Here is a 15,642-nt window from a genome sequence, read left to right on the forward strand (position 1 = left end):
TCCCTGCCCCAAGCCTACTAAACAAGAAGAGCATTATATATATATGAAGAAATATTTCCTTTAATTTCACTCTAGAACTTTTCCAGGTGGTGGAGATTGTTATTTTCCTGATTCCTTAAAGTAGTAAGCCCCACAGCTTTATCAAAGTAACAAAATGTTTATACTTTATTATTTTATTGACATTAGACTGATTTTTTTATTTTATTTTTTTATAGACATTAGACTGATGTGATACGCTTTTGCTACTTTGACTGCACTTTCAGTTCTAAATTTTAAGTATTTTAGCTCTTTGTGTTGTTAAACCCTAATCCACAGTCAACTATTGGTAACTAATATTCATTTGGCTTGCATTTCATGCATTGAAAAAAGAAATAAACCAACCCATAGACAGATTTTCTCATTTTTCTCTGAAACAGAGATGGGAGGGCGTTTAAAAAATGAAGGTAGTGCCATGACTATGCTTGCTGTATTTCCTTACCAAGGAATCACAGGGTGGCCTGGGTTGGAAGGGATTGTAATGATCAATGGCTCCAACCCCTCTGCTGTGGCCAGGGACATCTACTAGACCAGGCTGCTCAGAGCTCATTCTATGTATTGATGTCTGTCTTGGATATCTGGGATTGTGACTGCTACTGCCTTGTAGGAAAAGAAGATTCTCTCTTAGGCAGACTGCTTCCAGATGGCTGTCCATGTGTTGGGTCCTGATTAAGGCTGCTGGCCCAATGATCAAGACTGTAACTAAATTTTTAGGGAAATGCCTGCTGTTTTGATGATCTATTAACATGTTCTGTGAGATGTGAGTTTTTAGAATGTCGTGTACAGAATTTTGTATATCCTTATGTGTAACTTTGTGGTAAAAGGGGTTTTTTTGAGAGTTTTTGTTTGGATTTTTTTAAAAGAAAATATAGGTATTTTTGCAATAATGTCAGTAGTTCCTTCTAGGTTCTGAGTGGAGGAAATTAGCTTTTAAATTCTATCCTGTTTGGTGTTAAAATTAAATACAGCAGTTTAAGTATAGATCTTCAAGTAGTTGCTGGGAAATGAACTTATGAATTAAATGATTTAGTGTTTTTAAAATTTACTTTAAAATCTTGAACATCCCTAATAGGTTTTGAAGTAAAGTACCTCTAGCCCTGCAGCCTTTCAGGTGAAGGAGGTCTTTGATCCAAACTAGTAGCACTCAGAAGTCCAAGAAGTTTTGCTGTTCTTTCTTCCACAATTATGATTTATAATGTAATCTGATTCAGATAAGTTTTTTATTATTTTGTTTTGTTGAATGTGTGTAGTTGAGTTTGTTGATTCTTCTGAGACTTTATAAATAACAAATTATTATGGTACAATGTTTTAGGATAGGTTTGAGAAGAGACAGGAGATTTACGTATAGCTAAGAATAATGAGTTCTAGTGCTGGGTTGAAATGCAGCCTATGACATCATAGCCTGGTATTTTTAAAGGCTTTTCTTTCATGTGAGAAGTGCAGATGAGTACCATGTGAAGTGACTAAGCTTTCCAGTCACTGCTTTTAAAACAAGATGTTATCTAGGAACTAGTCAAGGGGAAAACAATCTATCAGTAACCTCAGACTATTTCTTGGTTTTCATAAATGTTGGGTGAAGAAGACTATATGTATTCTGTTAAAGCTTGTGGTGCAGGAGGCAGTCTTGGATTTATTTTCTATGTTTGTTTGATCTAATGGCCCAACATTACCATCTTTGATAACTGATTGGTACTGTCTTGCAGCCTGGTGTGCATACTGGAGATGGAGAAACCATGTAGCAGAAAGCTTTGAGCAGCTGTGGATTATCAGTTTCTCCCAAGAGCAATATACAGTGAAGAATGAAGGCGACTGGATTTATTTCCCTGTGGACGTTGGTTTCGCTGCCTTGTGGCCCCTTAGCAAACCCTGCAGAACGTGAAGATGTAGTGAAGCATGCAATAAAGCTGCACCGTGGGAAAGGAGCGGTTATCACTCAGAGGAAGCAGTGGGTGTTGGAGAGCTGCAGAAAATTGTCTGGTCTTCTTCGCCAAAAGAATGTTGTTCTCAACAAACTAAAAAATGCCATAAGAGCAGTTGAGAAGGATGCAGGACTGTCTGATGAAGAGAAACTTTTTCAGGTGCACACCTTCGAAATTTTCCAAAAGGAGCTAAATGAAAGTGAAAACTCAGTATTTCAGGCAATCCATGGCCTCCAGAGAGCTCTACAGGGTGATTACAAAGATGTGGTAAATATGAAAGAAAGCAGTAGACAGAGACTGGAGGCCTTGAGAGAAGCTGCAATTAAGGTTGGTTTCCCCATGTTTGTTACTAGAGGATTCATATCCTACTTATGATTTTAACTTTATTATGGTATGGCTTCAGTCTGTTTTAATAAAAAAGAGTATCTACATCAAACTTGCAATATTTACTGTTTAATGAAGTATTTGTTTTCATTAGTAAATTTACAAATAGTGTAGAGCTTAAAGCTTACTAGCAGTCAATAGTTCTTATCACAAAGCTAAGCTTAATCATAAGACCTATGGCAAATATAATGTTAAAGGGAGGGGAATAAGAAGAGTGAATCAGTGCACATAGCATGCTTGCACTAGACAAGCCAGTGGCACTAGCTGAGTGGAAATAATGCCATCAAATGATGAAATACTGTTTGGAAAAAAACCTGTTTTTTCCATTTTAAATGAGAATTGCTCAGCTGAAGTCCACAGTTAGAACAACTTGCTGCCTTTCATTTCCATGTTTGTATAGATATGGGTAAAATTAACATGCTAAACAATAGGTGACTATATTTTTAAACTCATTATTGCACTCCTAGCCTAAGAAGTGCAGGTTTGAAAAGCAGTGCTTCCAAGAAAGAGTCAGCTGAAAAATTTGCCAAGAAAAAACACAGCTGAGTAACAGTTGAACACAAATACTTCATGGAAAGTTTGAGTTCCCATGTCCCATTAGGTTGAACACAATCTGCCACTGTCTTCTGGACTGGGTAGTGCTCAGATTGTGTACTGAAAGTCTTCCATTGAGAGAAAATGTAATTTTATGTATTTGGTATTTAAATTGTTATTTTCCTTTCTCCACCCCTCAACTACTGAAGGAATATACTAAGGATTTTCTTTGTTTTCTGTTTTCCAAAAGAAGAGGCTGCCCTTGCACAAGGGAGTGAGAGAAGGAAGAAAAATGTAGTTGGCATTTAGCATTTGAATTGTGAGAGTCTCTGAAGGGCAATTGTGCTAAGAAATTTGCAGATCTTGACAGGTGAAGACAGAAAGAAATTTTGTGCAGGAAAGGTGTCCATTGAATTGTGCCAGGATAGGCTGATGGAAGTAGAAGTTAGGATGTAAACTTAGCAGAATGGAGTGACTGTGCAGTGGAAATGAAGACTGAATTACAATAAATTTGAATAGAGAGTATTTTGGATCTAGATGTATTCCAATGAACTGCTTTATATGACTTGTATATTGATACTTTATGGTAGTGGCAGCCTCTGCTGCATAGAAATGTCATAGAAATTTTCATGAGCTTCACTTGATTTTCCACCTTTTTTCTTTCTCAGAGTCTGTAAAATAGCAGCAGTGAGGCTGTCCAGAAACTTCTTTCCCATTTACCTAATTCTTGGTAATGTTACTATAAAATAATGAACTAACTTATCCTTGAACTTGAGAATACTGCTTCCCTGAGAAGGAGGCCCTTGTGTACAGTGATGTGTTTTAGGGGTGTGTCCTGTTGAAAGTTTGCTTTTGCAGAAGTGGATTGTGCAGGCTTTTTTTGTAATATCAAAATATTTACTTGCGTGAGCAATCTTTTGCACCTTCCTTCTTATGCCATGCATGTGATTATTTAAACAGTATTTGTGGTTCTAACCTTATAATTATTGTATAAAGGGAAGCAAAGAATATGGAAAAATACATGCCAAAAAGATGAAAATTGCGTGGGATACATTTATTTTGGACTTGCTCTTACTTTGTAAGACACACTTAAGGTCCAACTTTGTCCCAGTTTCATTTTTCACTGTAATGATTATTTTTTTGGTACATATATATATATATAGAACATCTATTTTTTAAACAGTGAGTGAATGGAAAATACAGTTAACTGTAGGGGGCGCTGGACTCTTCCCTTTATTTCTGTCGAGTTGAAGTGCTTGGAAGTCATTAGTGCTGGGATATGTATGTATGTCTGATGCATTTCTTGATGGTTCTGCTGCTGTGGAAAGATGTAATGGAATCATTCACAGTGTGGGGCAGGGGGAAGTAAGAAAGAAGCACTGAAGATGGTTTCTGCCTTCTTTTGTTCCAGGATCCTGTTTGGAAGTTCAGGAAAAAGCAATCACATCTTACCTACTTTTCAATTAGCTCCTAATTTCTTGGATGCCTTCTAATCAGATATGTGTGGAAAAAAATAAATTACAAGTATGGCAAAGGTGCAACCTCTTCTGCATGTGCTTTTGTCATCTCTGATTAAATAGCAGAGAGCAACAACAACACTGCATTCTGAATCAGCATTGCCCCAAAGTCTTACTTAATCTTACTTCATTTTGCTTATGCGTTTTTAGGTGCTCCTGTTAAGTGCACAATCCTTATCTGTATTACTTTGCTTAAGAGGTTGCTTGGTATGTACCTTGTGATCAAGTGTCTCCAATCCCAGCCTGAGTTGCAGAACAGTGTTTGTACTGTGATACACTTCTGCGTAGCATGTAGCAGGTTGTTTGAATTAACCTGTGCTTTTTATGGACACCACTGCCTGTGGTTGTCCCAGTCTATTGCTGTCACACTTGTCTCTTGATGGAAACAGATGCCGCTTTAATAGACGACAAAAACCTTCATCTCCATTAATTGAAGGAATGTGCAGTTAAACTCAGATTTTTTCAGTGCTTTTCTACCTTGCTATTCAGGGAAAGTTAACTTATTTGAAATTAGAGAATTATTTTTTATGTGGTTTGCGTCTAGCTCTGTTCAGCCTGTTTGTCTTGGCCAACAGAAAGGGCTGAAATGGGCTCCTTGCACCCAAAGCCTCTTCCATTTTTTAGGAGAAACAATCTAACTGTTATCAATTTCATCTTGTGTACTAAGTTGTTGCTGAATTAACAGAGAATCTGCAGCTCATATGGGGGCTGTTTCTTACATCTTTCAAGCAATGTCTGCTAGCAGAGAGCAACAGATAGGAAATGTTTTTCCTTGAGGCTGTATGAGAGTGACTGTGTCTCCTACTTACGTGTTGCATAAGAACCAGTTGTTGACATTGAGCCAAACACATTAATAGTTACATTCTTCCCAGCTCCAGTTATTTTGGGATCTGGGTAACTTTCACCATGAGGGTGTAACTCTGATACTTCTAAACACCAACAGACACCAGCACTGTGGTTTCATCACAATCAGAGGCATTCATCTGACTGTCAGGATTTTAAAAGGGTTCGTTACAGTTACTGGTTGTACTGAACATATTCTTGTCTTTGCATCAAGGAATTGATTAACTTATGTGCTTGTTCCTGCAGGTTCCAAGGGGAAAAAATGTCCATCTGCAAATGTGTGGAGGAGGAGACACTCCAGTTATTTAAGCCTAGGTGTTTAGTACCATTTTATAAGCTCAGGTTATTGAAGATATCTATGGAGGGTAGGCAGATAAAACACACAACCTATGGGAGACCTATGTTCTCTGATTTCTAACTGGGAGTGGCAGGGCATCTGGAGACAGAAACTTGTATTTTCTGGGAATTCAGTCAGACCTATAGATTGCTTGCATTTTTTTTCACTTTTCCCCCACTTTTTAATAATACTGTCTCTCTAAAAGAGCAGAAGAAGGATCTCTCTCATCCAAATATTCTCAGAATAGAGACTTGTAAAGGAAAGAATCTTTTTTTCTCCCAAAAGGATCAAGTTGTTTTCTGTCAATACACAAAGTATTCTGTTTGGTTACTGTCGTGGTAACTATGTAAAACGTGTTAGGCCCAGTTGTGAGTAAATTAAGCTTTTTAGTTCTCTTTTTGAACCTGAAACATCCAAAGAAAAGTGAAACATCATAACTTTATCAGGAAACTTACTGAAATATTTTCACACCGTATCAAACCATATTAGCATATTTTCTCTTTTTGCTTCAGAAACCTAGTAATTTCAGAAGTTGTCAGTGCAAGTTGATAAGAGGCCCAAACCGAAATAGGGGGAAAAGTCACATGTTTTAATTCTGATAGGAAAAATACTTTTTGGGAAACATGAACAGGAAGCTTGGCTAGAGTGATTGGCTGCTCATCTCTTCCCCAGCCCTTTTTCTCTTCCTGTTTCCAAAGTTACTGTAATTTTTGAAAACCATAAACGGACCTTTTCCTATGTTTATAAAAGGGCTTATGGAGTTAAGATGCATTGTGCTTTATGTCTAATTTGTTTGTTTGTTGTAGATAGTATAGCTATGATTTCAAGGTATTATGCTTCCTTTCAAAAGCACAAAGTTCTGACCTTTATTTGGCTCTGAAATGTTTCCTAGAGTTTCTCAAAGTAAATCCTTTCTTGTATTTCTGTATTTTGTATTTTCTGGATAATAACCTTGGGTCAGGTCTACTGTTTAATCTAATAGAAAAGGCAGTTGGTAGATATTTTGATTGGTTGTTGTTTTTCTTGCTCATTTATGCAGTGAAAATTGGCACAAGAAAAAGCAATTTTTAAATATCTTCATGACGTCTATATTGCTTTTGTTATTCCATTGATAAAATGTTTTGTGTCAAAAGAAGCACACATTTATGTCAATTTTTTTTCTGCTCAGAGGCCTGACAAGACTTTATCTGTGTGTTGTAAAATTCAACAGGAAGAAATGGAATATGTTGAACTCTTAGCAGCAGAAAAACACCAGGTTGAAGCCCTTAAGAATATGCAGCACCAAAACAAAAGCTTGTCGATGCTTGATGAAATTCTGGAAGATGTCAGGAAGGCAGCTGATAGATTGGAAGAGGAAATAGAAGAGCATGCCTTTGATGACAACAAATCTGTAAGTGATGCTTTAGATTCAGTCATTTCATTGGAGTGCATTTATTTATAGTTGGTTTTTACACTGTGTGTTTCTCTTGTGTTACATAGTTGTTAGGATTTTAGTGATTGTTAAAGAGTGAGCAAACAGGAGTAATTGCTCATTTTTGCTAGTGATTTCTATGGTTTTGATTTGAAAGTCCTCCCTGCAGCTGTCACTTTGACATGGACATCTCAGTGATACAGCCCTTGAGAGACATGACATCTCTGTGGTGGTGGGGACTGTGATGGTTGGACTTGGCAGGATATGGAGTCACCATGTTAAGTGTTGTTTCCACTTTTTAATTTTCTTGAGAAAGTTACGGGAGAGCAAGAATCCTTGCATTTGGTTTTCACAGTCTGCAAAAAGATATATTGTTCAAAGGAAAGATGTGAAGTGTGTTGGTGATGTTACTTTCTTCCACATCTGACTTCTGTGTTGTACCTTGGCCTATCTGCACTGATATTTGTTTTTATGTTGCATGATGGGACAGTGTCCTTCAGGTGAGGCTATGTGTCTCTGGAGCCAGGAATACGTCACTTTATTCTAGTGTTTCATTTTGCCGTCCTCAAATAGACTCCCTAAATTTTCCCTGTTTGCATAAACACAGGTTACAATTTATTTGGGAGTTTTTTGTTATTTCCAGGTTGACTCCCGAGGTGAGCATAGCTCTTGAGTTCTGCTCAAAAGGAGAACTCTGAGGAGGCAAAAAACAGTTTCTCTGTAGCAGAGAGCGTCAAGCTGTGTGTTGTTTTTTGGTTTTGTTTTTTGCTTGTTTGGTTTTGTTGGTGGTGGTTTTTGTTTGTTTTTGTTTGGTTGGTTTTTTTGTAGCAGTGCTCGAATAGAGAGAAAGCGAAAGCAGCTTTTTTATTTGGCGGCTGTGCCGCACCTGGCAGCGGGCGGGCCGGGCCGGGCCGGCGGGAGCGCCCTCTCCTGTCCCGCCGAGAAGAACAGCCCTGCCCGAGCCGGAGCCGCCTCTGCACCTGGGCGCTGCCGCAACGCCAGCGCAGCCTTCTCCTGCCGGCAGCTCCCTGCTCTTCTGCTTGTAGCTCCACCCGCGAGAGAAGAGCAATCATTAAGTGCAACCTGGAGGACTGTGTGCTTCCCCATCATTGCAAGGAACATCATTTTAAACTTAAACAGTGGGATTTTGGAATAGAGAACTTTAATACAGTAATCAATATTCTGAAAAAGGTACACAAGTTTCTCTTAAAATATAGCCAAATAGTGAAGTGTAGCAGGTGAAAGTAAAAAAAAAAAAATCTGCACTACAACCTGTGTTCATGAATTGCGGTTCTGAGAAATAAAATCCTGAAAATAACTAGGTAGAAACTGTTCTTATAATCTCTCCTTCAAATTTACAGGATAGTGACCTTTTATTGGTTTAGAATTCTGTCTTTAGTTCAGATTATTGTGAACTGAATATCACTTTGTAATCTCTGATTGATTTTGTTCAAGGTAATAAAATGCTACTTTTAAAGACATCAAGTTTTGATAAAGAGAGTGAAATATTTTTAGAGAAAAAACCTGCAGTATTTTTAGTTGGTGTCAACAAGTTCTGTAGAAACTTCAAGCACAGCTAAATAGTCTTTCCCTTTTTATGATATGCTTGAATGATTCCCCTTTTTTGTTTCTTTGATTATTTGTTTTCTTAAAGGTAAGAGGTGTAAACTTTGAAGCAGTTTTAAGGGTAGAAGAAGATGAAGCCAACTCCAAAAGAAATGCTTCAAAAAGAGAAGTGGAAGATGACTTAGGTCTTAGTATGCTTATTGATTCTCAGAACAATCAGTATATCCTTACTAAACCCAGAGATTCAACCATTCCTCGTGCTGATCATCATTTCATAAAGGTAATAATTTTAGAGACATTCTTGTCATTTGCTTTTAAATTTAGTCCCACTAGTTTGCATGTCAGTTCTACTTGGTTGGAGTGAGTATAGTTTCAGAATTTGTCTCTCTGAAGTTATCGCAGTGTTCATGACTCCTCCATCTATGGTGATTCAGCCATGTGTTCCCTACTCTTAGGTTTCTCTTCACAACACTGATCATGATGCCACCTGAATCCTCTCTGTTTTTATTTAGTTTCTCTTGTTAAACCTTTGGGGTACTGTCCCTTCTCTCAGACTACAAAGTGTTAAAGCTACTGCTGTGCTTAATAAGCCACTTGCGTATTGCCAGTAGAGAGAATTTACCTGGTCTTGTGATGAAAAAATGGCTACTAGAAAATACATAGACATGATAGAGTTTTGATTGTATTCATACTTCATACAGAATAACTGGATTGGGATTTTTGTTTTAGTTATAAAACCTAAAACAGTTGTTTCACCATCTTATTTTAATGCAAGGTGTCATTCCACCCAGGAATTTGCCTATTTTCTATAATATATTTAAAATATCTATAAATTGATTTATAGTCCCCCAGTTATTTAAGGTCAGTACCTCATCTGCTTCATCTGGAAAACTGATGTGCTTACACCTGCAACAGCACTGAGGTTAATTTACAGAAGTTTTGTTTCCTTTTCACAGGAAGTAATCTACATTTAATTTTACAGTTCTATTTATCTTTTGAAAGATAATAGTCTTCAATTTCACCCCAAATTTATGTGTTCTTTATATTAATGCCTTTGTAAATTTTATGTATTTAGGATATTGTGACAATAGGAATGTTGTCTTTGCCGTGTGGCTGGCTGTGCACAACAATAGGATTGCCAACCATGTTTGGATATATCATCTGTGGAGTACTCCTAGGACCCTCAGGACTAAATAGCATCAAGGTAAGTGTGCAAGTTACTTCATGATTGTTTTAATTTGTTGAAATCTTTAAAAGTAGTTTTAAAAGAATGCACCTCAAATGTATTTAAAAAAAAAGATATCCCCAAACCTTTGCAAGAGGAGGGCTTCAAATATGATGTCTTTGAATCATTTTGTTTTCAATCCTTTTTCCTCCTGTAAAATTATGACAAGTGTTAAAAGTGAAAACTGGAGGTTGTTTGTTGTGGAAGTTTTATGTAACGTTCTTTTTTTTTCTTTCTTTCTGTTTGATTTTAATCATAAAGCATCACAATTGGGAGCCAAATTATTTAAATTACATAAAATATACAGAAACTTGCAAAAAGTCAGCGTTCACAGTGGAGGAAGCATTTAAAAGAAATAGTTCCCAAAGAACATAGCTTGGCTTTCTAGACAGGTATTTTGTACCTCTGTAGTGCTTTCATCCACCCTAGTCCCCCTATTCCTTTCCCAGTAAGTACCCTGCCCACATTCCTGAAGTCTTTTGAACCTTTTTAGCTCCATCACGTGTACCCTGATTACTGGCTCCTGCGAAACCGTGAGCTGTGGTTGGCTGGACATGTTTTGATTAGTGCTCTGGTGTGCATTAACAGATTGTTTAGCCAGCAGGCAAAACAGAACACGTGCTAGGGCTGCATGGTAATGTCTGCTTAAGTTGCATGTGTCTGTTGCATTGATATCCATGAAACCACTTGGAACTTACTGTCTTTGCAACATCTGCTCCTGCATGGGCTTCTGTTGAAAATGATTGTTGAGCTCAAAAGTAGGGATTAGTAGAAATTGTAGGAATTTGTTGATCTTGTATTGGAAGAAATTAAATAATCTCAGCCTCTGTGTTATACATAATTTCTGAGTTGAGAATGTCTGGAAAGTTTGACCACTTAGACTGAGAAACAATTTGGTAAGCTGACATGAGAAAGAGACCAAACAACAAATTTTCAAGAGACTTACATTGAAGGAGATGATGTGGTCAGAAGAGATACAAGAGAAGTTTCTTTAGGACAGTTTAAGTGACTTGCCTTTTTCTTGTGCACCTGTGATTAAACATTATTCACTAGGATAATACTCATGTTGACTGGGTCTCTTGTGTTTGGTCTGTTCTCTATTTCCTAAAAAAGTTGAATGTCTGAGGAACTGAGAAGGCAGGCATATTCTAATCTGGTAGAAAAGATACACATTTCTATAATTGATGATAAACCTTGTTTTCTTCTACTCTGGGTGGTATATACATAGAAAAGAAATACTAGATTTTTAAAATAGAATAGACTGTTTCAGTCAGCTGCCTGAACACTTCAGGGCTGACCAAAAGTTAAAGCATATTTTTAAGGGCGTTGTCCAAATGCCTCTTACACACTAACAAGCTTGAGGGACCAATCAGCTCTTTAGGAAGCCTCTTCCAGGGTTTGACCACCATCTCAGTAAAGAAATGCTTCTTAATGCCCAGTCTGAACCTCTCCTGGCGCAGCTTTGAACCATTCCCACTCATCCTGTCAGTGCATACCGGTGAGAAGAACTCAGCACCTCCCTCTCCACTTCCCCTTTTCAGGAAGCTGTAGAGAATGATGATGTTGTCCCTCATCCTGCTTTTCTCCAAGCTAGGCAAACCCAGAGTCCTTAGCTGTTCCTCACAGGACATTCCTTCCAGCCTTCCATCAGCTTTGCCCTCTTCCTGGATTCATTCAAGAACCTTCACATCTTCCTTCCATGGTAGGGCCCAGAACTGCACAGTGCTCCAGGTGAGGCCTGTGGGTCCTGAGACCATTCAACACTGAATACAGCAGGATAATTTTGAGTGGCTGGTGATGCTCTCTTTGATGCACCCCAGGACAGGGTTTGCCCTCTGGGCTGCTAGAGCTCTCTGCTGACTCACACTGAGCCTGCTGCCCACCAGCACCCCCAGATCCCCTTCTGCAGGGCTGCTCTTCAGCCACTCCTCTCTAGTCCATACTTGGGCCTGGCATTACCCCCTCTCTAGTCCATACTTGTGCCTGGCATTACCCCATCCTAGGTGAATCAAAATCCAGCATTTTGAATGGTTAAATAACTTCCTCCCATTAATCATTGCCTAATGCTCCAATGTGTGTCTACATCCCTCTACAAGGCATCTTGTCCCTCAAGAAAGTCAAAAGCACCCCCCGGTCTGTTACCACCAGCAAACTTGTGAGTGGTGTATTCATCTCCTCCATTCTGATCACTGATGTATATATGTATCTATTGAACAGAACTGGCCTGAGACCTGAACCCTGAGGGTACACCAGCTGCCAGCCAGGGGTATCCCCATTTTTCTGTTGTGATGGGGAATGTAGCCACTCTTCTTGCTGTTGGATCCTTCTCACTGTAGCACAAAAGCTGGTAATTGTGCTGGTCTGAGAGATGGATGTGTGGAGCCTGGAGGATGGAGAACAGAACAGCAACCATGGTCTAGCAGAAAGATTATACCAATAGACCAATAAAATAACTAGCAAGAAGTAGCTTCTGGAATGCAAGCCTTGGAGACTTAATAGTACATGTATAAAACATAACCTATTTTTTTTCAACCAGCAAGCTTACTCTTAAGGAAACTTCCCAGTCTGACCATTGACAGAGCTCTCTGCCTTCTTCACCTCTGTGGTTATCCCAAAGGTTGGTAGCTCACTGACACTTGTTGCAGGCTTCCACTGAGAGTTCAGTGTCCATCTCAATCTGCAGCTTGCCAGCCAATCTACTTGGATCAGATGTGTTCCTTGACACTTAGCAAGATCAGTGCACATGTTCATGTTGGGTAAACAGCACTCTCCCACCAAATTATAGCCTAGTATCAGCCAGGTGATGGAAAAAATAATTGCACTCCACAGGTGCTCTGGGAACTTCTGAAGTCATATGAGCACCAAGTGAACTACCTGTGGAAACAGAATCAATTTGTTTTGTAACGTACTTAGAATTTTGTGTTATAAGTCTACTGCTGTGCACTGATTTTTTTTTTTTTATTTTTTTTTCCCTAAGTCTATTGTACAGGTGGAGACATTAGGAGAGTTTGGTGTGTTCTTCACTCTCTTTCTAGTTGGCCTGGAATTTTCTCCTGAAAGATTAAGAAAGGTATTTTTTATATCTCTGTGTTAACGGATTTAATTGCTAATTACGGAAACTGTATATTTCAGTTATATTTTAGATTTTTACACATTCTCCACAATACACTGGTGTAGCTTTCTGCATTTTTGAAAAGACAAATGTGACATTTGCTTCTGCACTTTGGAAAGAACAGAATGCATTATTTATTCAGTTTCTCAAAAAACCCTACATTTGCTCCCTATTTTAGTGAAACAGTTTGATTACTACAAAAATCTCTCACAGTTTGACAGTCCATCTCTGCTTTATTCTAACATGCAGAAATGTGCAGTTGCTGTTATGGAGTGTCAGTGATGTTTACCATTCCTGTTATAAAAAAATCAGAAAGTTTAAGTACTGCATACTGAATTGATAATATATACTGGCTAATAAACTGATTGAGCAAGTATGTTAACAGAGGAATATTAAAGGATGTGGCCATCAGAATTCTGCAAAACCTACAAGTTTCTCTTGGTCTTAATTAAAAAAAAAAAAGTTATAAACCAGCTAGAATTTTAATAATGGAAAGTGTGGCTACAAATATGTGAAAAACTGTATTATATATGTAAAGAATTGCACTGTATGATCTGTTCCTAAATTGATGGTTGTGAGTTTATGATACTAGAAAAGCTTTAATTGAAGTATGTTACAATTTATGACCACTTAGCTTAATCTGCTATTTCTAGTCCATCTAATGTCCAAGATAAAAATCAGTAATTCAAGGGATCCTGAACTGTAGTAAATTGCTGCTTCAGAATTGCTTGTGCACTAGTTAGGAGCAGGTTACGGGTATTGGTGACTGCCTTTGCCACACCCATTTTTTCTGCATCTTAGAATTACATCACATAACTGGTCTTCCATTTGATAATTTTAATGTATTTCAGCCCATACTGAACCATTTGGCCCTTAATTTCTCCATGAGCTTTGGGAAATTCACCTGTTTTCTGGAAGGGAGTATTCTGTGTAATAAGTTGGGGGTTTTAGGTGATCTAGTATGTATGACAGGCCATTACTCTGTGCCCCAGTACTCCAGCCCCAAACCACACATCTTTAACTGCTTATTTACAGTGAAAAACATTAGCAGTGAGAAAAGTGTCACAAGAATTTGTTTTCTTCCCAAGGTATGGAAAATATCTTTGCAAGGACCCTGCTACATGACAGTTCTGATGATTGCCTTTGGTTTACTATGGGGGCACTTGCTCCAAATTAGACCAACACAGAGCGTCTTCATTTCTACTTGTTTGTCTTTGTCAAGCACACCACTGGTGTCCAGATTTCTTGCAGGTAGTGTTCGAGGAGATAAAGAAGGTAAATATGACTTTAAATATAGACTACTATAGTATCTAATAAAATTTGAAAGAAGTTGACTTTGTAATATAAGAGAAGCTAGTTAAAAAACCAAAACAAAACCTGCTCTTAAGCCTGGTTACAAACAATCATCCTTGTTTAACACTGGCCAGTGTTGTGTGTATTCTTGCTAGGAAGCGTACTTGATTTGTACATAGCCAGTCCTTTTTGGGCAAAGACAGTGTAGTACTCAACCAGTGCTCTCCATTGAGAACTGACTTTACTGAGTGTCTGGAATCCTTGAAATTTTCAGAGGTTACCAGATTAGCCCACTGCTGCATGTCATCAGGGCAGAAAGGTTAATTAAAAAAATTCACATCCTTCTTCAGGAAACAGAAACCAGTTCAGATGGTCTTTCATAGCTAACAGCTCTTCAAATAAGGACCTTCAAGGGCCATATTTCTAGCTTCTCAAATACATTGAAGTTTTTTCCTTTTGAAAGTTTTGACATCATGCTTTCTTCCAAATCTCCCTCATACAAATTGTGTTAGAGTGCTCCTCACCCTCTAGAATATTCATTCTAATGCCAAAATTCAAGGTATATATTTTACACATGCTGGCTTGAATGTGTGTGTTCAGAATAAAGCCTGTATACTCTCAGTAGAGGAATTTCACTAAATGTGTAACTAGTGCTTAACTGCTAAGCAAAGTCTATGTTTTTGTTGTGTAACAGATGTTTCATATGAATATTTTGGTTTTATTTTAATATGTCTTTATAGGTACATTTTAATTTACCTGTTAGTGGGGGAAAAAAGTCCTTAGACTGCTTTGAATGACCTTCAGCCCATTAAGAGCTATATTGGGCTTCCATTTGATTAAGCCTTTTCTAGATTTCTGCGTGTTTGCAAGCATTCATGATTTCTGATGACTGTTTCCATGACCACTTTGCTGATGTACAGGGGATATTGACTACAGCAGCGTACTGCTTGGCATGTTGGTGATGCAGGATGTGCAGCTTGGTTTATTTATAGCTGTCATGCCTACACTTATTCAAGCAGGAGTGAGCACATATTCCAGGTAAAAAAAAAAAAATCATTGTTGGATTGTATGGATCTTCCCCCTGCCCCTTGCAATTAGTATGTAGATTGCCAATATGAATTTGAAAGCACCACATTTAATGTCAATTCCATGGAAAACAAGCCCTCTGTTCAGTGAGATTTCCTTTACTGCTCCTACTTGTTGTGAAGCAGAAACCTGTAGTAGTCATAAAAAAGCAGTTGTATGAAAATAATCTCTTTGCTGTAGCTGCTTTAGTCCTGTGTGGTAATTAAAATTTTTAGTGAAAGTTTTTTACTGTAAGAAGAAATGTTAATTTCTTCACTTTCTTTATTCCTGCAGGGTATGTTTTTGTCAAAGACTAAGTGATAGTATTATTGTGCCTAATGGCTTGCCTTGAAGATCAGTCAGTGAAAATCAAATCAACATGGAAGTAAATTTTAGACTG

General features: G+C 38.0%; 1 protein-coding gene across 8 annotated transcripts in view; it reads left to right on the forward strand.

The window, feature by feature from the left end:
- The window catches only part of TMCO3 (transmembrane and coiled-coil domains 3), a 39,213-nt gene that overhangs the window by 3,066 nt on the left and 20,505 nt on the right, over nt 1-15,642 (forward strand). For 7 of the 8 annotated variants that reach the window (XR_009276075.1, XR_009276070.1, XR_009276068.1 and 4 more), the window contains exons 2-9: nt 1,740-2,282; nt 6,739-6,960; nt 7,810-8,172; nt 8,636-8,827; nt 9,623-9,751; nt 12,750-12,842; nt 13,973-14,159; nt 15,098-15,215. Coding sequence is in view for 2 of the 8 variants with exons in the window: in XM_058826279.1 (XP_058682262.1) it covers nt 1,836-2,282; nt 6,739-6,960; nt 7,810-8,172; nt 8,636-8,827; nt 9,623-9,751; nt 12,750-12,842; nt 13,973-14,159; nt 15,098-15,215 (1,751 nt within the window). In the remaining 6 variants the exon portion in view is untranslated. The remainder of the gene's footprint in view (nt 1-1,739; nt 2,283-6,738; nt 6,961-7,809; nt 8,173-8,635; nt 8,828-9,622; nt 9,752-12,749; nt 12,843-13,972; nt 14,160-15,097; nt 15,216-15,642) is intronic. The other variant, XM_058826306.1, reaches the window with a different exon arrangement.

The sequence above is a fragment of the Poecile atricapillus genome, chromosome 1, assembly GCF_030490865.1.
Source record: "Poecile atricapillus isolate bPoeAtr1 chromosome 1, bPoeAtr1.hap1, whole genome shotgun sequence".
Classification (NCBI taxonomy): Eukaryota; Metazoa; Chordata; class Aves; order Passeriformes; family Paridae; genus Poecile; species Poecile atricapillus.